A 24853-nucleotide genomic window follows, 5' to 3' on the forward strand; every position below is an offset into this window, starting at 1 on the left:
GGGGGACCACTGTACCATTGTGTATCATTTTAACTCAACTCGTCTGTGTCATGTTCAAGGCAGTTAATGCACAAGACATTGTGCTAGATACTGTCTGATAGACAAGGATGAATAAAACACTCTGCCTTCAGGAGCTCACACAATATGTGTAGAGTGAGCTAAGGCAGACTGTGTCAAGCATCATGGAAGAAGTCCAAAGAGTCTTTTAGAGGAGAAAGATTATGAGCAGAGGCTTCTAAGCACTCTGGCTTGGTGGAAAAGTAGCAGTTGAGGCCCTGAAAAGTGGAACTTCTGCAGATAGATGTGGAGGAAGGATGCTTCCGGCCAGAAAAACAGCAAGCATCCATAAAACATTGAGTGCGGTGAGGTGGAAGACAACTGGAGTGGTAGATAAGAGATGTACTGTGGTGAGCTCACAGTCCCTGACTGACTTGACACACCTCTTGGTAAGCAGTAGGTTTAAAGCAAGGTCTGTGATTTGGGCAGGCTAATTTGTTGGCAACTGAAGGATAAATTGTGTTGGAAAGGCATGTTGCTTGTCAAGTTGGGCCATCCTAATAACCCAAGGGAAAAGTAACAACACCTCAAGAGAGGATTATAAGAAAGCGAAAGACATCCAGGATGGTGATGGATTACGTAGAATCTGCCAACTAGTTTTTACTGGAGTTTTGGATGGGAAGGAAGATTTTAAAAAATGAGTCTGAATTTTAAATTGAGTATCTCAGGATAGGAATCTGTTAACTAAAGAGCGAAAATCAGAGCAAAAGAAGATTTTTAAGAGGAAGATGGTGAATTCGGTAAAAATATGCTGATTTTAATTTTGAATTGCATGTGGAGCATTCTTGGGAGGTGTTTGGCAAGCAGTTAATACTATTGCTATAGCATCATTTTATTTTCATCCCACAAATATTTTCGCCCCCATAACCATGTTATATACATGGTAGATCAGGAGAAAGGGCAAAGTTGAAATGTATAATTTTAACATGGTAATGTACAAATGATTTTGTATAAAATCATATTTTAAGACATAGCTGACCTACATGTGGGCAACTCCTATTTTTTCTTAGCCCTATTTTAAGATAGAGCACATGAAAAAAAATTGCGTAAAATGTTTAACCCTGTATACATTTTACTTTTTATTATTACTGTTCTTATGAAAAATAAAGCACTGTGACTTAGCCAGATGCTTTTGTACTTATGACTCTTGTCCTTTTCTTCTTTCGGTGTCACAAGGTCAAATAACGTGACAAGCTTGGTCCTTGACAACTGAATTTAATTTTATTGCAGGTCCTGTTCATTCCCCAGGAAGGCGTGTTTTGTGTTTTTGCCCTTAAAGTACTGTGTGCTGAACCTTAGTCTTTCAAGTCATTCTCCCTGCCTTATCTCAAACTTGCATCTTCAGTCCCTTTAAAAATTATAATTACCTGCAGGGAGGCAAAATGTTACAGATACAGCCTTCATGGCTATTGATGCCAGAAGGACTTGAGTTAAGCTCAAAATTCAACAAAGATTTTACAGAACGCTTTACATTTCAGAAGGCTTACTCAGTTACATTATTTAACTTATGTAAAAGAGTTACATATGTTTATACTTCAGTAAAATAATTTCTTAGGCTTTTCCGTAAACATTATCTTACTCAGACTGGATTCTTCATCTGATCCTCTAAACAGCCGTGCTGGAGTCAATACCGTCCTCTCCTCACCTCCACCGCCCATGAGGAAGTAGCTCAGAGGGATTGTGTCAGGGCTCAAGGATGCTGGGCTTGGAACCTAGGTTTCCTGATTCCAAATCATTTTTTATTTTAATGATAAAATTTTTTGACCAGTGGAAAAATTGGAATGGCTTACCTGCCTCTTGAACTGCTGAACTATGTATTCCTACTTAGAATTTCACTTGAGGCTATGGTATGGCCCTCTGAAGCATCTAAATTGACCTGCCACTCAACTTAGAATATTGAATTTCAGCAGTGGCCTTTTATGGATTTAATGAGAAGTCTTGTGATTTCCTCCCTTCCTTCCTCCCTCTGTCCCTACCTTCCTACTTCCCTTCCTTCCTAAAAAATCTGGCCTCTAAAAGATACTGCTAGCCTTAAGAAATAGACCAGAAACTTCCCGTTAGCGTTTTAAGTGTTTTCTTGTGCAAAAATATCAAAAGTGTTTTCAAAGAAGGCCAAGATTTTAAAGGCATTCTGTCTATAATGTCTTTCGGGAGGATGTATCTCATAGTTTTATTTACTTTTTAATATTGGGTCAGTAATTCTTTTTGAGGACACATTAGCCATAAGTATCCCATGTTTCTTTTATGGAACAGGGAGATTCGGACAGGATTCTTCCCTCTGCATACATGCGTGAGAGATTGAACTAGTTCATCTTCAAGGTCATCTGCTAACTCTGATGTTATTAGTGCTTCTGCTTGGTGTTTGTGTTATACCACTCACAGTTTTCTGCTATTTACTAACTACTCAGTATATGTGCAGGAAGAAATCACATGAATTTACAGTCTTTAGTGTCTAGTCTTGGAAAGTCTCAGCCTCTCATATTTTCTGCATTTATTCATTCAGCAGACATTTACTGAACTTTTACACTTTACAGGGCTATGCCTTGGGGATAAACACAGGAAAGGATATCTCTCTTCATATCAGCTAACAAGGGAGAAATGTATATAAGTAAATAACTGTAAAGTGTGTTAAGTCTTTATTAGAGGTCCATTGGCAGGATGGCCAAGGGCTACAGAAGAGCACAAAGGAAGCCTGTGGATCCCACCAGGCCTCTGTCCACCTGCCTGTTCTCGCCTTTATTTTCCTAGATACCCTTCTTTCTTATTCTTTATGCACCCCTGCCCCAACCTGGTGATGAGGAAGATAAGGATAAATGTTTAACGTGGTTGTGAATCTACTTGCAGTTCCCCTGGATATCACCTGTGTGATCTCCCAAGCTTGTGAGAGAAAGCAGACTAAATCAATAATGCTGCCACTTGGAATCTAGACGTGAGACACAAGATCACAGCAGGGCCTTCTCTCAGTGATCTGTTGGGGATGGACAAATGGTGAAGGAGAAATATGGCTGGTTTACATGATACTTAGATTTTAATGGAGAGAGATGCTTTATTACTCTGAAAGCCTTACCTTCCAAGGGCATTTGAAAGCAGCCCTTGTTTCTACTCTGGTTGAGTTGCTGAACCCTGAAGGTTTAATCCTCCTTACTGATAAGAACAAAAAGAATGTGGCTTATCTCTCCAATCTCTGTGGAGATGGAAGGAAAAACCATTTCTTGGAACATGATTACGTGTTATTTGACAGCTTTTCAGTTTGCCCATTAATTTAGGTGTTTGAATAAGTAAACACAGTTGGCGGGGTTTGGGGGGCGGGGATTCAAATATCATTTACTTTATGAATGTGATAGTTCCTTTTTGAAGTGATTCCACTCTTACCCCTTCCTCCACCATTCAAACAGAGTTTAAATATTTGCCAGTACAGATGTTTGATTTTTATCTTAGCTCTTTCTTTGTTTAACTTTATTCTCATGGGTGGTTAAGTGGAAGATAAGGGGGTTCTTGTTTAATTCTTTTCAACTGGTGTTGCTCAAATATTTGGAGAACAGACACTTCCCAGAAAGAATGAGCAGGAACCTGGTTGAATGGAGGTGAAGTGATATGTCTCCCTGTCATATCATCGTAACCCAGACACTGTCGGGCTGCTACTAGAACTGGAAGGTCTGGTAGGCTTGAGTGTTTCTCAGGTCCAGATCATCTTTTACGAGCTCCTGTGGCTACTGGTTAGGAGGCATTGCCTCCTTTGCGTCCCAGAAACGTGTGCTATTTTTAAAATGGAACCTGGTAGTTCAGCAGCATTGGAAGCAAGATGCTGCCTTGTGTTGGAAACTGTCAGAAGCCTCACAGTATATGCTCCACATCAGCTTCTGATCTGGTACCAGGTTTGATTCCAGAAAAAAATGGTGGGTTTTTGTTGTTTTTTTTTTTTTAAACTTTTGCACCTATCGCAGCATTTTAGCAGTGATCAAAAACAAGGAAACAAGTAAAAAATATTCACTACTGCATCAGCTGTCACCATATTGGCATTGTTTATGGACTCAACTATCAGTTTAAGCCTTGTGCTTCTGGGATATCCACAGGGATTTGCTTTTTAAAATATTACCTTAAAATGTGTCTGAATAATACCACATTTCCCTGCCGCCCTTGGAACTGTGGGTGTGGTTTTTGTGTGCTATATGATAAATCAGGCAGCCTTCACTGGAAATGTTGAGGGAAAACCAGGCTTCTGAGTGATTTGCCTGGCAAATCACCATCCATAGAAAATTTAAACAAAGACCAAGAAAGAGAGTGAGGAAGTAAACCCCAACTGGTGTATGTGTCTCTCTTCTTTATGTCTTTTTCTTTCTAAACTGGGACTCTACTGAAAAGTTGATTTACACTGTGAATCGAGGCTGAATGAAATCCAATTGGAACTCACTTGAACACTGTTTTGATGTAAGATTCAAAGCTTCTGCAAATTTATTTTATCTTCTACATTTGCTGATCTCCTGCTTGTAAATCCTGTTGAAGGAGAATAAAAATGACTGCAGCCTGATGGGAATTAAATGTCTGAAGTTCAAAGCAGTTTGCACATCAGAGCAAACGTCAATCAAATGAACATCATGCAAGCCAGGCAGGGAGTGAATTTCTCCATGGGGAAGAGATCAAAGTGGGAGTCACAGTTCTGTTTTCTCCCTCGGGATGCAGTTTCGATCAGTTGTTCATGAAAGTAAATCCAGAAGGAAATTTTTTATTTTTATTTTTTTTAACTTAAGGGGCTGAGAAAGATGGAGTTATTTGTCTTGAAACTGAATTTTATGTTATGAAAATAAGAATAGAAAGCAATCATAATCCCATATCTTTTTTTAAAAAGTGAAGGGTCTACAAGAGATTTAGATATGATTATTCTCTTATTATTACTTTTTTAAAACACAGATATAATTTGAATTGCCTCTTCATTTTATATGAAAATATATTATTATACCAGTTCTTGACTTTTCCATAAACCTGGAATTATGTAAATGTGACTGGCAGCTAATATACTTCTCAGTGAAAAATCTTTTAGGTAACTCTTAAGAGTAACTGATGTATTTTGATAAAGTAAAGATGAACTTTACATTTCTCACAGTCTCCAAATCAGGGTGAATGGCATGTTTCTTTTTATAAATCATTATCTGAAAGGAAAGGCACACGTTCGTACAACACGTTCCTGTCTTCAGCAAGGCAGCCAGTTCCTCTAGTGCCCAGAGGTAGTTAATGAAACAAGGAAGGCTAAGCAAATTTTACTTCTATGTTTGGAATCCATGAACAGTCCAGAGTCCAGAAGAGAAGCAAGCTGTAGTGAATATGGAGAGTGAAAGGTGGAGAGATAATCACAGAGTTTTCACTCTTGTAATTATTTCTCCTAGCTGGCTCACCATCTTGAAACACACTGTTCTTCTGTATGTGTTAAGCACCTGCTTCCCTACCTGTCTGGCACATCAGTAATGTATGCAGAAATAGAATCAGAGTGAGGTTTATTTCTAGGCATTTCATGTTAAGTCAGCTGAGGAGTGTGTGCTCCGTGGCTGAGTTTCAGCACTTGTGAGGGAACTCAAGACAGTTGAGACTACTGTGAGACAGTTGTCACTTACTGTAATATGTTCATTATGAATGAGAGCTCGAATATATGTTCACCTCTTGGTTCTGCTAATTCCCAGCTGTAAACCTGGGGCTTCTTAATTTAAAATTTTTGTGTCTCAATATTCTGGTCTTAAAATGCAGATAATAACAGTATTTCCCTCAGGGTATGAGATGATTAGATGAGTTCATCCATGTAAATCCATTGAAATATGCTTGATGTATGGTAAGTACTTAGTAGCTGTTAACTTTTATCATTACTAATATATCCAATACTACTTACTATTTATGAAATACTATGTATTAGGCCTTTAGGAACCATTTTCTGATTTAAGTCTTAACATTACCTTATGAAATAGGTACTATTATCACCGTTTTATAGATGAGAAAAACAGAGGCTTAGAAAATGTAAGTTATGTGCAAGAGTTATATAGCAATAAGCAATTTTAACCCAAACTCCAAGCCCATGCTCCTGACAATGACATAATCATGTTTTGCCAGAGTGGCAAAGCCTTGTTCATCATAGATGTTCAATGAAAACGATTGAATAAAATATCCAGAGCCTTCCAGTAACTTAGCTCTCTGCCCTTCCAGTCGTTAGTCCCCAAAGAGAATTTATGTACTAGAATGTGCAGGACTTGAAAGAAATATAAACCCTCAAGTAACTTACAGTCTCATCGGGGGAACTAAGACTTCTCAAAAATATGAAAGGTTTTAGAGACAATTGGGAGTTCAAGTGCTGTGTGTTAGGGTTTAAACAATAAGACTTTCCTAACAAGATCACTTGGCATCTCACCCCTCATGGAGAAGACAAAATAAGTAAGATAATTTGCTCATTATTTATAATCTTATTTTTTAATTTTTATTGATTAGTATTTTGTTGATATAAACAGAATCTAAAATCAGTCAATCCATGTCTAATATGATGACACTATATTAAGCCTGATTTCAAAGCAATCTAAAAAATTAGGAAAAGTGACACAAGCATGAGATTATGGTGGGGAATGGCATTAGTCATTTTAGAAAAGGAAGGGCTCATCATAGGCTGAGACTAACAGGAGACATTTCAGAGAGGAGGATGAGAAGAGCTGGGCTTTGTAGAATTGGTGCATTGGACACTGGAGAGCATCACAGTTGGGATCCAACAGTTGAGGGACTGGTCTGGTTAGAACTATAGTTTGGGAGATAATAGGGCAAAAAGGTAGGGTAGGTTATTGATGACAAGAACTACATTGTGAAACCTTTCATGACTGACAAATGTTTACCGGGCACCTACTTTTGTCAATGAGTCACTTCTATTATTATTGTTATAAAAACGTTTTCTTTAATGTTCTTAGATCTCTAAGATCTTTTCAGTAGAGAAAAAACAAAAACTCTCAAAGTAGTTCCCTGGTCTCCCCAATCCCCAGAAGCAAGCTTTCATTTCACAAAAATATAGGGAATCTATGAGTGCTCAGAAATGGACTTCGGCCTTCTCAAGGAGAGGGGCTCATAGCACAGGTCTTGGCTAGGGAGGTTCCATCAAGGGAGACATCAAGGGATTCTCTCCAGGTTTATATTTTTCCTGGGAGAAATTTTCCCTAACTCTTGAGCTACCCCTTTTATCAAGTTCTTCCATATGTGTCACTTAAATTAAGCAGTGTGGTGTGTGACTCATCCTTGGACAGAGATTTGGGTGATGGGTTCAAGTCTCTCTTAAGTCCCTGTCTTGCTGTTTCACTTTTCTCAACTCTGAACTGTGTAAGTCTAAAAGGGGTTTGTAATTTGTACACAAAGTTCAGATGTGAGTTGCAAGTATACCTAAGAATTTCTCTGTTCTCGATTGAAATCAGAAGATCCTCTGTCTTTGGTCTCTTTGATGCGTACTGGGAAGTACCTCTGCTTATGTAGAAAGTCAAGGATGACTTTCTATCTAAAGGAATCTGTATGGCAGGATTGGAGGGCTTCTTATCCCTGGAGAGCCTGTCAAAGTCAGATTCCTGAGTCTCACCCCAGACTCACTAAATCTCCATTCCAACATGCATCCAAGGTGATTGTTTCAGATATGGCCAAACTTTCAGTAATTAGGAACCATTCATCTGAGTCATGGTCCTCACTTACTAGGACTTCTAGAGCCTTCTGGGGAGCCTAGAACAGACGCAGGCATTGGCAACATGGATGTTAATGGAAGATTGGTTAATATGAATGGCTGCTATTTATATGAATAATGCTAAGCATTATATATACAGCAAAATCAACAAGACAATGCCTGCCCTCAAGGGGCTCTTGTCTATGCATGTAGCCTGATCCATAAAAGTTCATGCATAAAATATACACAAAGCCATAAATTAAAAATTATGGCCCATCCTCAGATGATGGGGACACTTGACATAGACTGTGAAGTCACCCACAGTCGGGACAGGCCTTTCTGAGGGAGTGATAAATGAAAAGAGACCTGAAGGATGGCTAGGCAAATAATCAAGAGAACCTTCTAGACGTGTACTGTCCCATATGGACAAGTAGCCACCGTCCAATGACTACTTACATTTCAATTAAGATTAAACAAAATAGTCTACGGCCATTCCACCCTGAGCAAGCCCACTCTCCTCTGACCTCGGAAGATAAGCAGAGTCGGGCCTCGTTAGTACTTAGATGAGAGACCACCTAGGAAGACCAGGTGCTATAGGTGTAAAAAATAAAAAGTAAGAAATCGACAGGGTCCTTGCAATCTGTGAGGTCGACCAAAGGTTGCCTCGCCTAAAAAAAAAATAAAAAAATAAAAAGATTAAACAAAAATAGAAAAATTAATGTCTCTTACATTAGCCACATCTCAAATGATCCATAGCCACATGTCACTACCATACTGAACAATGTAAAAATAATACATTTTCATCATCTCAAAGAATTCTCTTGGACTTCCCTGGTCTAGACCAGGGGTGGTGAAACAAGTCTAATCTACCTCCTATTTTTGAAAATAAAGTTTTATTGAAACACAGCCACACTCATTTTTTTTTTTTTTTTTATGAATTCTACTTTTGGCTGCTTCCACACTATACTGACAGAATTTAGTATTTGTGACAGACTATATAGCACACAAAGCCTAAATATTATCTGGTCTTATTAAAAAGTATGTAAAGAAATAGATTTAATGTGGCATCTAGAGCATGGAGAGCAAGTGGGTCACTTGTATAATGCTGTGGTTGCTTCACAGATGTTCAAGTGCTAAAACAAGAGGGACAGCGATATTATGTTGCTTTTGCCAGCATGCACACAGGCAGCTGCTGATGTATTAATCTCTTTTCTCGCCATCTGTGGCTTTTGAGGCAGCAGTCTTCTCGTCTAGACAAATTGGAGCAGGTCCAAGGAAGGGCGACCACGTTAGTAAAGCTACTGTGTCCTTGGAGGAACAGTTGACAATGTTGATGTAATTCGGTACTGGGTTAGAAGCTGGACTAAAGGTCTCTTAAAATTCAGTTACCTCCTTCTTTGAGATGATACATTTCAAAACAGAACTATTTACTTTTGCTTTGGAACCTAACACACACCCCGAGAAAACCTAGCCCCCTTGCTTATACAATCAGTTCAATTTAGATGCTCTTATATCATGAGATGGCGATGAACAGATAATCAAAGTTCATGTGAATAATCAAGTGGATCTTGGTTTTTAGAATTGTTTCTCCTAGGTGATAGAGCTGCTCTACCTGTAGTAATGGCATTTTATTAATGGCATTTATCATCTAAGGTGTATGTTTTAACACAAGCATAAAAAAAACTGATTTCAAATTGAATTTTTTTGTGGTAGGAGAACTCTTACAAACATCATGAGTCCTTTCAGTGTTCGAAATCTTAAATAGGTTACTTAGAAGTTCAAAATTTTTTTCACTTTGGCTACTATGGATTTAATTCCACTTTAAAAAATACTCATAGTGACTAATGGGTTGGTGGATTTTCCTGTTATTTTCTTCCAGATTATTGTTAGCCCTAGCATATAAATCATCGATTACATTAATATTTATTGATTAACTGTTAGAGTACTAACATTGTTCAAGCTCTAGTACTACCACTGGAAATCAGAAAAAAACATTGGCCTTGTTTACCGTCTAGAAGGTGTAAGCTGTGTGTCATAGACCATGAAAATAATTTTGGTACGTTATTTATAAGTTTTTTTGACAGCTTGGAAAATAAGTTTTATAATTTTTTTTTCCAGATAAGAAAACAGAGGCTCAGAAAAATTAAACAATTGTCCAAAGACATGTATTTAACAGCGAAAGAGTGGAGATCCAAATCCTGATCTCTCTTGCTCCATTGCTGTTCTCTCTCCTTCACTACTGTCTATTTTCGTTCTTGGTCATTGATTTTCCGATACGATAATTTAAAGAATTGTTTCATATGTAATATCAGAGCTCAGGTCTGAATTTTTTAAATTTTAGTCTCAATTTTGTCAAATCTGTTTTCTGCATGGTTTTATTAATAGTACCTGACTCAAATTCATTGGGAGAAAAGTTGGTTTGATAGATGGTTATTTCTTTATCTTTTTAGAATCGAACTTGATTTTTAAAATCTTCTAGATACAAATATTGGTTTTTTCACACTTCTGAAGTAACCGTTTTTATATTTAAAATCTAACAATTTTCTTGTTTATGAGCTAACTTATTTCATAAACAGTATGAATTATTATTATTTGTTGGTTTATGTTTCTCGATTCAGTAACCACCAAGTAAATATTGTTGCTAATTCTCGCCTATTCTTTCAGATTCGATGGGAATTTTAATACCAATGTATCTAGAACAATTAGTTGTGATCGACTTTCTACTACTGTTAATAGCCGGGCCTTCAATCCAGGACGAGACTTAAATTCAGGTCAGTAATCTTTAGTTTAATGAAGATCAACTCTTTTCCACCAAGTTCAAGTTGAATAAATGTATTCCTTTAGACATTTTCCTTTTAATTTTTGAAGACATATGTCATATACTTAAAATTGGTTATTTCTTGCTGGAAAGTTGACACTCAAAAAAGGGAAAGCAAGAAGAAAATTGAGCTGCCATGTATCGAGCATTTACTCTAGAGCTATAGATATTGCACATGTCAAGTACCTTGCTAGGCTCTTCAATCTATTATCTCATTTGTTAGGAGTTTTACATTTGTTACTTTAAATGTTATTTTAGAGACCCAGTTATCTTTACAATAGGAGTTGTTGAATTTTATTTGTATTCCCTTTTGATAATTTTTATTTGCTTTGGCAGGGGTGGCTGGGTGGTTGGAAGAATGATGAGGAAGCTTTTCTACTAGTAAACAGTGTCGTAGTGCTTTACATTAAGGTTGAACTTTCTTCCCTGTCTTGGTTATGTGCAGTAGAAGTAACTACTCGGGTACCTGTGTGTATATAGCTTATATATAAATAAAACTCCAAAGTAATATAGTGTCTCTACTTTCTTGCTCTGGAGTCCCAGTTTATATTTTATATTTCTCACCCTTTTGTCTTGTTATATATACTTGTCGATTGATGGGACCTAGAACCTAAAGGCTTCACCTATCGGCCTCAATCCTTGGATTTTTACCTAGAAAGAATCTGAAGTTTAGACGGGTCCTAAGACTTCTCTGTTGCTGGAGAGATGAAGGATATAATCCTTAAACGTGAAGAACTGTATTTCCCAAATTCTAGATCTTTTGTAGACATGTAAAACCCAAGAGAGAAGCCAGAGGACCAGAGTATTTACTTCTAGAGCTCCACCCAGTCTCAGTCCAGGGGAAGAATTGTAGTCTTTGGGAATTGTGTACACAAACTAGGCAGTCTTTTAGGTCTGGAAAGATAGAACTGAAAGCTTTATGTTGCTTAAGGATCATAAAACTATAGCTACTGGCTAAATGGTTCAGCTTAACTCTGCGCCACACATATTGTCTAGAGCAGCGGTCCCCAACCTTTTTGGCACCAGAGACCAGTGCTTCTATGAGAATCTGATGCCTGATGATCTGAGGTGGAGCTGAGGCAATGATGCTAGTGCTGGGGAGCGGCTGCAATTACAGATGAAGCTTCGCTTGCTCACCCGCCGCTCACCTCCTGCTGTGTGCCCCAGGGGTTGGGAATCCTTGGTCTAGACCAATACATAATGGAGTCAGTCATTTTTTTATTGGTCTGAAAATCCGGAGGCCTTCTGGAACATGTGGGGTTTACTGCTAGAAAGGAAGTGAAATGAAAATATTTTTCATAAAAAAATAACCAAAGAAAGTTCAAGAAAGGCATGGAATGGGCAGAGCATATGAATTATGGAGGTGTCCATAGCTGGCACAGAGCACAAAGCTGGAAATTGAGTCTTCTGGTTCCCAAATTTAGTACTTAGCCCTTTGCCTCAAATTTGCACAGTAAAACAAGACATGTTGCTTGATACGAAGACTTAAGGTTGAAATAGCAATCTTTGAACAGGATCAGATTTAAATGTGTCCCAGAAATACCCAATCTAATCTAATCTGATGTGTAGTTAAAATTTTTATAATACATGTTAACTTGTAGGCTATCTGAATTAATAAGAAAAATGTCAGTGCATTTTTCCTTTATATTTATAAGATCTGTTAGGGCTCTCTCATAAATGTTAATAGTTACCTTTTAGTGATGCAACAGTGAGGAATTCTTAGTTCTTCCTTTTCTTAATTTTAAAGTAAGCGTGCATTGCTTTTATAATCAGGGAAAGTAAAGGAAAAAGGAATTATAGACTTTTTTTTTTTTTTTAATGTACTTTCACTCTGATCTGGTAGATAATTACTTTGTCAACAAGTCTTTGATAGTAGATCCCCAGTCTGATGTTGAGGGTCTTGATGAAGCTACATCACTCTACTGGCGATGTGATTGGGACAATAAAAAGGGTAGGCTGGGGCAGACCACCGGTGGTGCATGCTTACTTAGGAGCCAGAGCGATACTTCCCTGCCAGGATCACTCACCTCAGGGGGCCAGACCTTGAAGGGTCTGGAAGCTGCAGCCACAGCTACATCCTCATCGCCTTATTTTATATTTGCTCATTGTTTCTAATAATGACCATATTGTTGAGATCTATCTTCATCATTAACAGTCAAGTTATTGTGCCTTTTTCTTAGTGAATACAGAAGCTATTCTGCCAGATAATGGCCTCCTACCTATGAATAGAATGAATAAGTACAATAAAAATTCATTCAACAAGTATTTATTAAGCATGTTCTATGTGATAAATCCTCTCCCCTGTATTTTATAAGCCGAAAACAAAACAAGCTTATATTCTGGGTACCTGGGGACATAGATCTTAAATAAATGGACAACTAAATATACATGTCAGATGATGATGGATGTTATGGAAGAAAAGTAACACAGATGAGTCATAGGGGATACTTTTGGCTGGAGGAGTGGATGGAGTGGGAAGGAGGAGGGAGAAGGAGACTCAGTATTTTATATAAGGGATCATCAATAAGATCTGAATAAGGGGGTTGTAAACCCTAAGGCTAAGTGGAAGAAGTATATGCCAATCAAAGGCTTTGAGTTGAGAGAATGTTTTGTGTGCCCAGAAACAACAAGGAGGCTACTATAACTGATTCAGTGAACAAGGATGGAAAATAGAAGATTAAGCCAGAGAGGTAGTTGGAGGCCAGATGAGCAAGAGCCTCAATTTACTGTCCATTGTAAGGACTAGCTTTTGTACTGAATGAGATAGAAAGGCATTAGGTGGTAGGAGAAAAAAGGGTTTATGCAGAGAAGTGACATTCTTGGACTTGGCTTATAACATTTATTGGATGCTCTGGCAAAAATCGACTATGGCAAGGCAAAGGTGAAAGCAGGGAGAACATTTAGGAAGTTATTCCAGAATCCAGTTGGCAGGTGATGATGACATTAATAGTGCACAGTAACAGTGGAGGTGGGGAGAAGTGGTTGAATTCTGAATATGTTTTGAAGGTAAAACGAATAGGATTTACTTATTAATTGAATGGGGGGAAAGGGCAGGGTGTGTGAGTAAGAGAAAAGGAAGGACTTGGAAGATATTTGACCTTATCGAAAAGAAAGACAGAATTGCCATTTATTATAATAGGAAATACTGGGGAAAGAGCAGGTTAGCAAGGGAGGCAGGGAATCAATGTTTCAGTTTTAGAAAAATTAAGTGTGAGATGCATATTAGATATCCAAGTGGAAATGTCTCATAGACAGTCAGATATACAAGTCTGGAGTCTGGGCCAAACTGGAGATAGAAATTTGAGATTCATTGTATGTAAGTAGTACTTAAATCACGAGAGTAAGAGCACAGAGCAAGTGACTGTGAGTATGAAAGAGAAGAGTTCTAGGGACTAGTCTTGGGACACTTCACCACTTAGAGGAAGCAGTAAAGGAATCTGAGAAGTCAGTCTGGTAGGAGGAGAACCAAGAGACCCATCTCCCTGAAGCCAAGTGAAGAAAGTGTTTCAAGAAGAAGGGAAAGATCAACTGTGTTATGTAGGCACCTAAGGAAACCAGCCATTTTGTTTGGCAACAGAGAGGTTATTGGTGAATTTGACAAGGGTTGTTTGGCAGAAAAAGAAAGGCTGATCCTAGTCGGTTCAGGCTCTTTGAGAATGGAGGAGAGGAGTTGGAGGCAATAATTTCATGAACTCCTAAGGTTTGCTGAAAAGAAAGCTGGAGGCCCACATGGAGTCAAGAGACTATTTTTAAATTGAGAGAAATGACAGCAAGGTTATATGCCAAAGGGAATGATCCCGTAGAGAAAAGCTGAGGGCATGGGCGCGAGGGGAGACCATTGCAGAGCCATTTTTTTTTAATTAGGCAAAAGATGGCAGGATTCCAAGTGGGGTTCCAGAAGCACAGAGCTGTTCATTCTTAGTAAGAGGAGGGAGGGAAGAGTATGTGTGTAGGGATGCCCATATGACGAATGTACTGTTGGGAACTTGGCGACATTCCCTTAGTGATTCTGCTTTCTCACAGACTTAGGAAGCAAGATCATCAGCTGAGAGTGAGGCCCAGAGAAAAGATGTTTGAAGACTTATTAATTATACTAAGATTATCGTCTATGACTGAGATTTTAGAATAGAACTCAGCTACACATAATTGGAGATTCTGAAATAATGCTGTTTTATTTTAGTAGTATTTGTTAAGCAAGAGATAGTTTGAAAAATCAGGAGATACGTACGGAAGAAGAGGATGGTGAGAGAGGAGGTATATAGTTAAAGATCAGATCTTGAATTTTGTTATTTCTAGGCGTATGTCTCAAGTATAACGTACTAAACAAGAGTCGTTCTCTGCACAGTTGACGTAGCTAGATTTATGAGGAGCTTTTGGCAGTGTTCAGGTATATGAGAACTGGCTTCCTTGCATGCGAAGTTCTGTGATATTCCACCAAGGCAGTGGCTGCATCCCAAAGTCCACATTCTTAAGCAATCATTTATAACATGAAGGGAATGGTAGATGGTGAAGGATGACCTCACAGCTCCTTCTTTTCCTCCTCTCTAGGTCCTGCCCCTTCTCGGAGCAGAATTAAGGTACTTCATAGGGTATCACATGTCCAATATGTACATCTTACAGAATGTATATAATCCATCATTGAGTCCCTAATTGATAACACAGTTTCAGATTGCCTTTCAGACTAGCTGGAAACAGACTCACATAAATTGTAAACTATTCTTAGGTTCATTTATCCAAAACTAGGTCATGTGTCCATCAATCCAGCACACATGTATTCTTTTTCTTAAGACCTCCCCTGCTAGATCTCTACTTTCCAGATTGACTCCTTGTCCCTGATTCCATTCAAGTAACTAATGTTTGACAGTGTATGTTATATTATGGTACTAGTAATGTTTTGTACAGGTTCTTCCCTGCTTTTATCCCTAGTTTCTCACTCTTTTTTTTTTCTTCAACAATTCCTGCTGAGCTATTTTCTCATGTGTAGCCTGATCCCTAAAGAGAGTTTATTTGAAGAGTCCAAGGAAAGTTGCTTCTTGCTCTCTTGAGTTATGCAATTGAGGTGAGAGTAGAAGTAAGAGTTCATCTTTCTCACCAAAAAAAAAAAAAGTGTCTGGACTTTCTTTATTGTGTTTGATTTAAAGAGCATTTGAAGTTTCAAACTTCGATCTTGGTAGCCTTGCAGCCTTCATTGAGAAACCGGATTCATGGAGTGTGAGGGGCATTTGTAAGTCACGTTACAGCGATAAGTGTGCAGGAGGTACGGGTGGGCACTGGAGGCTGTAGGTTGTGCTGCTAATTTTAGTGTCTTCATCACTTCCTTCTGTGAACGATGAAGATCAGCTATGTGCTGTAGGTTTTTCTCTTTTCTTTAAAATACCATGATAATTTCCTGTTAAATATGCTAATACCAACACAGTGAAAAGCTACATTTTACCTAAAAAAAAAAAAAAAAAAAAAAAAAACAAAATGGGAAATTCCAAGTTGGTTTTATGCCCAATTACCTACTCTATGACTATGTTAGTGCCATAAAAGACGTGGTAGTTATATAACATCTAAAAGCTGTTCAGTCACTTAGAAATCTACATTTGTCAAGGTTATGTGATTCAGTTTGCATTCGTGTGTGTGTATCAGAGATACACATATTCAAAATTAAGTACAAAACAGGGCCCTTTTCTTCACTTTCCTATTTCTGTACTATGAGCTACCCCAACGTCTAGTCTTTCTTATAGTTCCTCACAATAACCCTGTTATACTGATTTCAAAGGATTTAATTTGCCACATATATGCTTTTATATAGACTTTCATAACACATATGATCATAATGGATACAGCCTGTGTTTTTGCTTGACAAATGTATCCTGAACATTCTTTTGCGCATATGTAGATAAATATACTTATATGTCATTGTAGTAATGATTATATAATATTGGTGAATTAATTAATCGACTCTAGTTTAACATTTAGATTGTCCCAATTTTTCACTATATCATGTTCCCTCGAAAGATTCAGGTGGCCCTTCCACAGTGTTAGTTCATTGCTGTATGGCAGTTGTAGGGCTCCTTTTCTGTTATTCTGTTCCAAAGGGTAGATGTCTCCGCAATTCCTCACCTAAGTATTATCTCCCTGACTGTTTTCAATTCAGTCGGCCCTCAACCCCCGCCACGTGCTGCTGAATCCCAGATCTTTATCTTTGGCCAGGGTCTATTTCCGATTTTGTCATGTAACCAACTTTGGGACACATATCTCTCTATGATTATCTTGTAGTTATCTTAAAAATTAAAAACACAGCTTTCCTCTAAGCTTACTTCACAGTCTGGGCTCACTATCCCCATCCTGGTTGTACCAGAAACTTTTCCTCACCTTTTTCCACCTGTGTGTTCCTCTTCTTGCTCATCACACCAAGTTGTGACATCATCTTCTTTTCAGAGAAGATGAAACTTGGCTCAGATTTCATAGTTCACAGATGTGTTTTGAATTCCCTTTGTCTTATCTACTGCAAAGGCCACAAATGTAGATCCTCATTGCCTTCCTAGAAGACTAATTAATGTAGAAATGTCCCAAAAGGTTTCCCTGCTTCTATTCTGTCTTTCGATATGTCCTGCACACTGTGGGTATTTCTTTATTGTGTTTGCTGCTCTGTAGCTCCATTTTTCAAAAACCTCTGATGGTCCCCCCTGTACCTCTGAGATGAAGGTGGAGGCCTCTCAATTTTATCTTCTGCTCTTCCTTCCTTAAGCCCACTGAGCTCCACCTTCAGGGAATAACTTCCATTTCTTCAAATCACTAGCCTCTATTATACTTTTGTTCATGTTATTGTTTCATCCTAGAGTACAATGCCTGCCTTCTCTGACTTAGAAAAATACTGCTTGTTCCTTGAGGCCCAACTTCTTTGCCACCTTCCCCGACTCTTTTCGGTAAGAATTCCTTGTCTCTTGTAGCTTGTTGGGTTCACTGGGAGGCAAACCCTGAGATGGAGATTGGCAGCCTGTGGGGAAAGAGAAGAGAACAGGATTGAGCAGTGGGAGAAGACAGACTGAGATACAGTCTCAGTGGAGTCCTTGGCCACCTCCAGCAGAGCTTAGGGTCGCTGGGCCAATTACAACTCCTCTTTATTACTTTTCCCATTGGCTCATTCTTATTATAGAGTTTTAACTTTTTATATTGGACATCTACTTGACCTTCTGCTCCTTTATTTTTTGTGTGCCTCTTGACGAATAGCAGGTACAGAATGAATGAATGAAAGAAACTAGGATTATCTTTGTAATTTTGTTTCCCCATTTTTATAATGAGATGACCAAGACTTTTGAAGGACCTTACTGAAGAAAAACATGCAGTTGTGATTTGCTCTAATATAGCACTATTTTCCTTAGCTTAGCAACAAATCAGCACACATAAGTGTCTGAGATATCTACAGTGACAGAAACTGTGCAGGTGAATAATATTATTTGCATGAAACTATGCTGAGTCCAAACGCACAAGGTCAATAAGAAAATCAATCTATTCTTAATATAACTCATTTTATACTTTTGTCTTAGCCTCACCATGAATACAAAAGACAAGTATTCTTTCCATTTTATAGATGAAAAACAGGCCCAGAGAAGTTAATTGATTTATCTGAAGTCAGACAACAAATTGTTGGTATGGATATAACTAAACATTGTGTCCTGATCGCTAGTCAAGCCTCCCTACAGTAGACTGCTTAAAATGAAGAGCGAGATACATCACTGTATTCTGCCTCCTGACACTTCAAACTTTTTATGTCTAAAACCGAAGTTAGAATCCTCCGTCTTCCCACCCAAACCTCCTTCTCAGGCCAAGTTCGTATGTCAGTTAACAGCAGCTTCATTGTACTTTTCACTGAAGTTTGAGACCCAGAATCAACCCTGACTCCTTTCTCGCTTTCCTCATAAAGAGCTTCTCTCAGGTGACAGCTGTATGGTAACATAGTACTATGGCAGACAGAGTTCCTGTCCTCAGATAACACACAAGTGCGGTTACAATACAGTGCTAAGTGCTGTCATGGTAAAGGTAAACTAGGGCACTTGACCCAGATTGTGATTCATACAAGTTAAGCTGAGTCATACAAGACAGTAGGAACTATCCAGGTGATGTGCCTGTGGCGAGCACATTTCCCATTTCAGAATCTGTACAAAGTGCAACCAGCACGGGTGACCGAGGGCATAAATAACAGAAAATGAACTGAGGGAATAAATAACAGAAAATGAAGATAGAGCTAAGCCAGATTTTAATGGGCTTTTTTATATGTCAGTCTGACAAGTTGCGTTTGAGGTTTTGGACTTAGTTTTTGATTTGACTTGTTTTTAGCTTAAAGTCAGTCAACTGACAGACTTTATGCTGGGGAGACAAGAGTGTTGTGGAGAACAGGTAAGAGTGTAGTTAGCCTGGAAGAAGGAAAAAAATGGGGTAGACTATTAGAGGTCATACAAAAAAGTGAGAGGGGTGATGGAGAGAGACTGTGACATATAAGCAAAATGGCTAGATGTGGGGTGAACGGAATGGCAATGAGTGGAGAATCAGTGTACACCACTCCTGCTTTGCTTGGCTGAGAAAAGGAGAAAGGTCACGGATAACTTAGGGAGACATAGGATATAGAAAAGGTTTTATCGTTATTGCTGCTGCTAATAGTTTTTTAAGTTAGGGAAACTTGAAAATGTTTATATGCTGAAGACAGACAGTATAGAAAGAAAATGAAACTAAGGAAACAGGACAATGAAGTTTAATGTGTTGGTCCAGTTGTCCCAAATCTGAGTGATCATCAGAGTCACCTGGAGTGCTTTGTCAAAAATACCCATTCTTTGGCCTCCAGCCCAGACCGAGTGAACCAGGATATTGGCTTGGTAAAGCTTGGGGCTCCAGGTTTCAAAACCTGATCGTGTTGATCATCCAGGCTCAAGAACTCCATCTCTACATCCTGAGTATCGCCATGAAATATAGCCCCTCCTAAATACATTGTAAAGTGATACTCAGGATGTAGCGAGGAGTTGTTTTCTCTTACTCCTCTCATGAATGTTTGGAGAGCACCTAGACCTTCAGGTCCTCTGGAAGTGATTACTGAAAAGGAAGAGGGTAGAGCTGTAGATCTTATACTGATTTTAGATTGCTGCAGAAGTTTACTCTGGGTTCTCTGAGCCCATGACCAGGCTGTCTCAGGTGGATCAAGGACAGAATGGACTGGTTATTTTTGCATTATAGAATTAGCCTAGAACAGACATGACAGACCATGAACTTGGAATAGAATCCAAGATTTAAGAATCTCTACTACTTAGTATTAGACTAAAATAAATACAGTGAGATAGCTGGGTCAACTGCCATTAACCAAACTTTAGCAATGGGCTTTAGCTATTGTGATCACTGTGATGGAAAAGTCACTGGGCTGCATGCTCTGGATCTCATTCAGGGCTCAGAGTTACTCTTCCCTTTCTGAGTCAGAATATCCTTACCTATAAAATGAGAATAATAGTATCTCTTTGATGAACCTCCACTTTCTGGCTTTTGCTAGCTGTTATATATTTAGGTAAATTAACCTCTATATGGCTCGATGTCTTGAAGAAAAAATAAAACCTACTGTAAAAATTAACAGAGATAATACATATGGAAGACATAGCAAAGGCCTGGTACATGGTTAATGGCTCAATATGTTTACCACTTCCGGAACAGCATAAACAGCATCGGCAGGGAGCGGGGGGCGAGGGGGAGGTCCATGAAATACAGCCCCTCCTAAATACATGGTAAAGCGATACTCAGGATGTAGCGAGGAGTAGGAATTGGAAAGATGTGATAGTGAATAATGCCAGAAATTATGTTAGGAATCCTCAGAATGTGAATTTATTTTATTCCCCTCCAAAATGATTGCTGTTGCACAGAGTATTACTCAAAGGTGCTGTGTAACTTCTGGTCTGTCGGGGAAGTGTTTGTGTTTTTATATGTCTGCAACTTTGTGTATTTAGGACAGCTCTTGTATTTTGGATTTGGCAAACTGTGGGAGGTAGATAGCTTTGGGTGTTTTGCTCAGTGGTGTTGGGCTGGGTATCAGAAAGCCCAGAGTTCCTTGAGGTGGGAGGCAACAAGCTTTCTATTACAGGGCTGCTTTTTCTGTCCCTACCCCTGGTGGACAATATTGTTGAGAAAAACAAAATTCACAGCCCAACTACAGGCGATTTGTAACCTATCTCTTTCTTACCAGCCTGGTGGTTTAAGCATTAAAGAGGGCAGACAAGGAGTTCGAGAACATGGTTAGTTTTGTTTTGACTGGAGAGGTCAATGACATTAGAGCTGGTCAGACGTAGATGGCAAAATTGGAAGGAAAATATTTGGAGGTCATGGGATCTGGGTCTATATGTTAGACTTATCCACAGTTTAGTACACTGTATGCAGTCGGATCTTAAGATGCAATAATGAGAAGAACACCAAAAAGGAGAAAGGCACATTTTTAGCTGTTTTTCTTGATAACAGTTTGTGTGTTACGGTTGAAGAAAAATAAGCCAATGAGTATTGCAGAATCGTTTGTCTTTGCTTAGAATTAGCACAGGGCCTGCAAGTGAAAGAAATAGTCATTTTGTTGAAGGCTACGCAGAGGGGGATTGTGGGGGAAGAGCTTGCCTTTAAAGAATAAGGAGCCATCACAGGTAGGTCCTCATTCTCTAAAGGCCAATGTTAGATTTTCTCCATCATTCTCATCTGTTTCTTGGTACTCTTTGGACATTTTGTTTAGTCTTGGATCACTTTTAATAATTTCAGAGTGCTGACCTACAGCTTTTAAGTCAATAGAAAGTAAAGATGCCCTGTTTTTAAAACAAAACAAAACAAAACATAAACTTGATCAATTACAGTGGGAAGTTTGCGCTTTCTCTCTAGTTGTAAATCCATGCACTTCCCTCCTATTGGCCTTCATTCTGTGCCCTCTTACACTTCGGTTTCTAAAGGGGCTTGGGGAACACCTTATCCAAGTCCATTACTTTACAGGTAAGGAAATTTTGACATTCTATGGGGAACATAGGTGAAGAGCCTTGACCAAGATCATCATTCTCTTGTTCGCTCTGAAAATACTGAGTACTTCCTAAAAGCCAGGCATCCAGGCTCTGGGAATATGATACACAAAACTGAGTTGGCTCTTGCTGTCATAGACTTACAGCTCCTCTTCGTGAGAGACATGAATGAAATAGCTGAAAAAATAAATACATCGGACATTACCATTTTTTTGCTGTGAAGAAAAGCACTGAGTATTCTGAGACGCATAACACTTGAGGGATAATCTCTCTGAAAAGTGAAAAGAATATTCTGAGCCTAAGGATCACGTTGGAAAACTGAAAGGAATAGCTGTTGATGTACAGTGTGGTGAGTGCAAGAGGGGAAAGGTGAGATTGGACAGTAGGAAGGAGCCAGATGGTGCAAGGCCTTATTGAGTTTGGTTTTAGTACTAGGTGTTGTATAGTGGGAAACCTTTGAAGGGTTTTAATTAAGCAAGTCATTGGAGAGATTTGATTTCCATTTTAGAAAGATGCGTTTGGATGCTGTATTGAAAGTAAATTTAAGGTGAAAGAGCTTGCCAGCCTTAGAGATGGGATTTGAACCCATGGCTTCTTATTCCCGGTCCATTCTGATTTATCAGGGTCTTCCTTCTTGTTCTTAAGTACCAACCCGAATTAAAAAGAATGTGTAAAATAGCATTGGGCCTATGTCCAAATGGCTTACTGATGCTTGCTCACATGGGCTGAAGGAAAAAGACACCAACAAAGTAAGGCGTCAGCTGTATAGTTTCTCAGTGAAATAAGAACTCCTATTATCAAAAATATGCTATTTGTTTGATGTCGCTCAAAGTCATGAGAGCTGTAATTACTGTTGACTCTGCCATCTAAACTGTAGCTTGTGTCTGTGCCATTTTACAGTTAAGCCAGCCTGTGGAGTCAGTGCCGAACCCCGTAACACTGGACTACTTAGCTGGCATGTGCCAGTTTCAGCAAATTCAGCAGTTGTTTTTTCTCACAAGATTAAACGTGCACTTTAGCCTTATTTCAATTATAATATCATTACTTTCCATCTTTTCTCTTTAATTGTATTCATTTATTTACATTGTATGTTTAAAAACTAATGGAACCAGTTATCTCGATTGGGAAGCACCAACATGTTATATATTTACTCTGCCCCTCAAGAAATACGCAGTGTGCATTTTATCTGTTGAGTGCTGTACTGTTCTGGAATAAGCATATCTAAGCCAAACCATGACCCTGCCCTCCTGGCTTTGAGCAAGTTAGTTCAGCAACTGTAAAATGGGTGTAATAACAAACTCAGAGTGATTATGAAAAGCACCATACCACCTATAAAACTGGTTTATATGATGCTCAATAAATTTTTACTATTTTATTATCAAATCAGTTTTATTGAGGTAAATCGACATCCCGTAAACATATGTTTAACATATGCAGTTGATAAAATTTGACTGGATAGCCCCATGAAATCTTCAGATGAGCAGGCTTTTTATCTTTCCATTTACCTGTCTGTTCCGTACTGGTTGTATTGGTGGTGGCGGTGGTGGTGGGATAAGGGAGTGTTTATGATTTTAAAACATATTAGAATTATCATTGCTCTGTATTGATTTAGTCACAAGATTTAATTCATTTTTAATTGGATTCGACATTAGAGGAAAGTAAGATTTCAGAGTTTATCAAACAAAGGTATTGAAAAACAATCGAGAAATAGTGCTGCTGTGCAGACGTACCAGCCTGTGCGCTGCAGATACCAACCCTGCAGCTCTCATAGACTGTGGCCTTGATGTGAAAAGAACTCGGAAACTCTGCTTCAGGGGTACAGAGATGGCTCAGATATAGATCTTACCCTTGAGTATCTTAGGATCTAGGGATGGAGGAGCAAAGTTACCCATAACAACAATAACACTAACTAGAAGGCAGGAAGAGGTAAAATGCTGGAGGAATTCAGAGTGTGCCATAACTTCTGTCTTGGGGATAAGCTTCAGTGAGGAAAAATCCATTTACTGCCTCCCTCACATGTGTCTGTCTGAGGTAGGTGTGCAGAGCAGTTTAGACACATACAGGCCCTGCCTGTTGATAGCTTAAAGCCTAATGCAGTGCATCATGGGCTGACAGGTTGGGCATCTGCCCAGCTTTTTCTGGATGGTGTCCAGCACTTCTGAGGAAAGAGTGAGTGTGCAGGACCCCAGCCCAAGTTTTCCAGTGACCAGAACACCTAACTGACTCGTGAATGCAGAAGCCCCCTCTGAGTTGCCTGCATGGATAATAGCGCTCTCATTCACCTCCACGGCTAGGTCAGCAGGGGGCCTGCCTGGGGTGCACACCACAATGATAGATTACTTCCGGGCTCTGGGGTCTTCATTACCATCATATCCATCATCTTCTGCTAGTACTGAATAACGGATGAAATTTAATCAGATGCCAAAGGAGTTCTCAGCGGGAGGGTTTGGGGAACCTTGCCTGATACTTAAACTCTTAGTGCTGCGATGATTATAAAGAACCAGAATAATCTTTTTGTGGTGAGACTAAATGTATCATGCACTGAATGAATTCTGATTTATTTTTAAAACAGTCTTGTCCTCATTGGCTCCCCGTTTAATAGTCTCTCTATAGCCTGTTTATTGTTACAGATGTTACTTTTAAATGAGGTCATTGAGCTTTCCTTTACTTCCAAAGGCAATGTTTGCCTTTCTATTGCTGGATTGGCACAGCTGCCTGGAGAACAGTGCTAATATGAGATCAAGATTAAGGCTTCAGACCCCCAGGAGATGAGGCAAAGAAAAATCCTCTTCCATGTTTACATGCACTCACCTCAGCCATATGTCTCAGGAGAACGTGTGGTTGCCTGAATCCAAGTGATGAATGACCTTGGCAGAGTGGAGAGGGGACCGGCATTGTGGACACACAGGGCTTGTCCACTGAAACCTCAAACAGGTCAAAAGCCTCTCTCAGCCTGTTTCCACATGTGTATCTTGGGGATGCTAACTTTTCACTCCTGGAATTTTTGTGAGGATAAAATGTGCTACAGCTCCTTGGTGTGTGCTGGGCAGGGTCTTTACTGAAGGCATGAGGCAGTGAGCAGGCTTTAAGTCCTCTATGTAAGGCGTTTTACATGGTGTGGTTGGAGGACCAGCACTAAAACTGAAGGACCATTGGCCAAATCTAGCTTGTCACGGATGTTTGTAAGTAAACTTGAATTGGCACCCACCTACACATTTGTTTAAGGATGTCCATGGCTGCTTTCACACTGCGGTGGCGCAGTTGGCTAACTGCAACAGAGACCATATGATCTGCAAAGTCAGAATCCGAGGC

General features: G+C 39.1%; 1 protein-coding gene across 1 annotated transcript in view; it reads left to right on the plus strand.

Moving 5' to 3' along the window:
- CACHD1 (cache domain containing 1) overlaps window positions 1-24853 on the plus strand; it is a 213431-nt gene that overhangs the window by 129147 nt on the left and 59431 nt on the right. Inside the window, exon 4 of the mRNA XM_011369568.2 lies at window positions 10382-10488. Coding sequence (XP_011367870.1) covers window positions 10382-10488 — 107 coding nt within the window. The remainder of the gene's footprint in view (window positions 1-10381; window positions 10489-24853) is intronic.

Source organism: Pteropus vampyrus, unplaced genomic scaffold (assembly GCF_000151845.1).
Source record: "Pteropus vampyrus isolate Shadow unplaced genomic scaffold, Pvam_2.0 Scaffold151, whole genome shotgun sequence".
Lineage (NCBI taxonomy): Eukaryota > Metazoa > Chordata > Mammalia > Chiroptera > Pteropodidae > Pteropus > Pteropus vampyrus.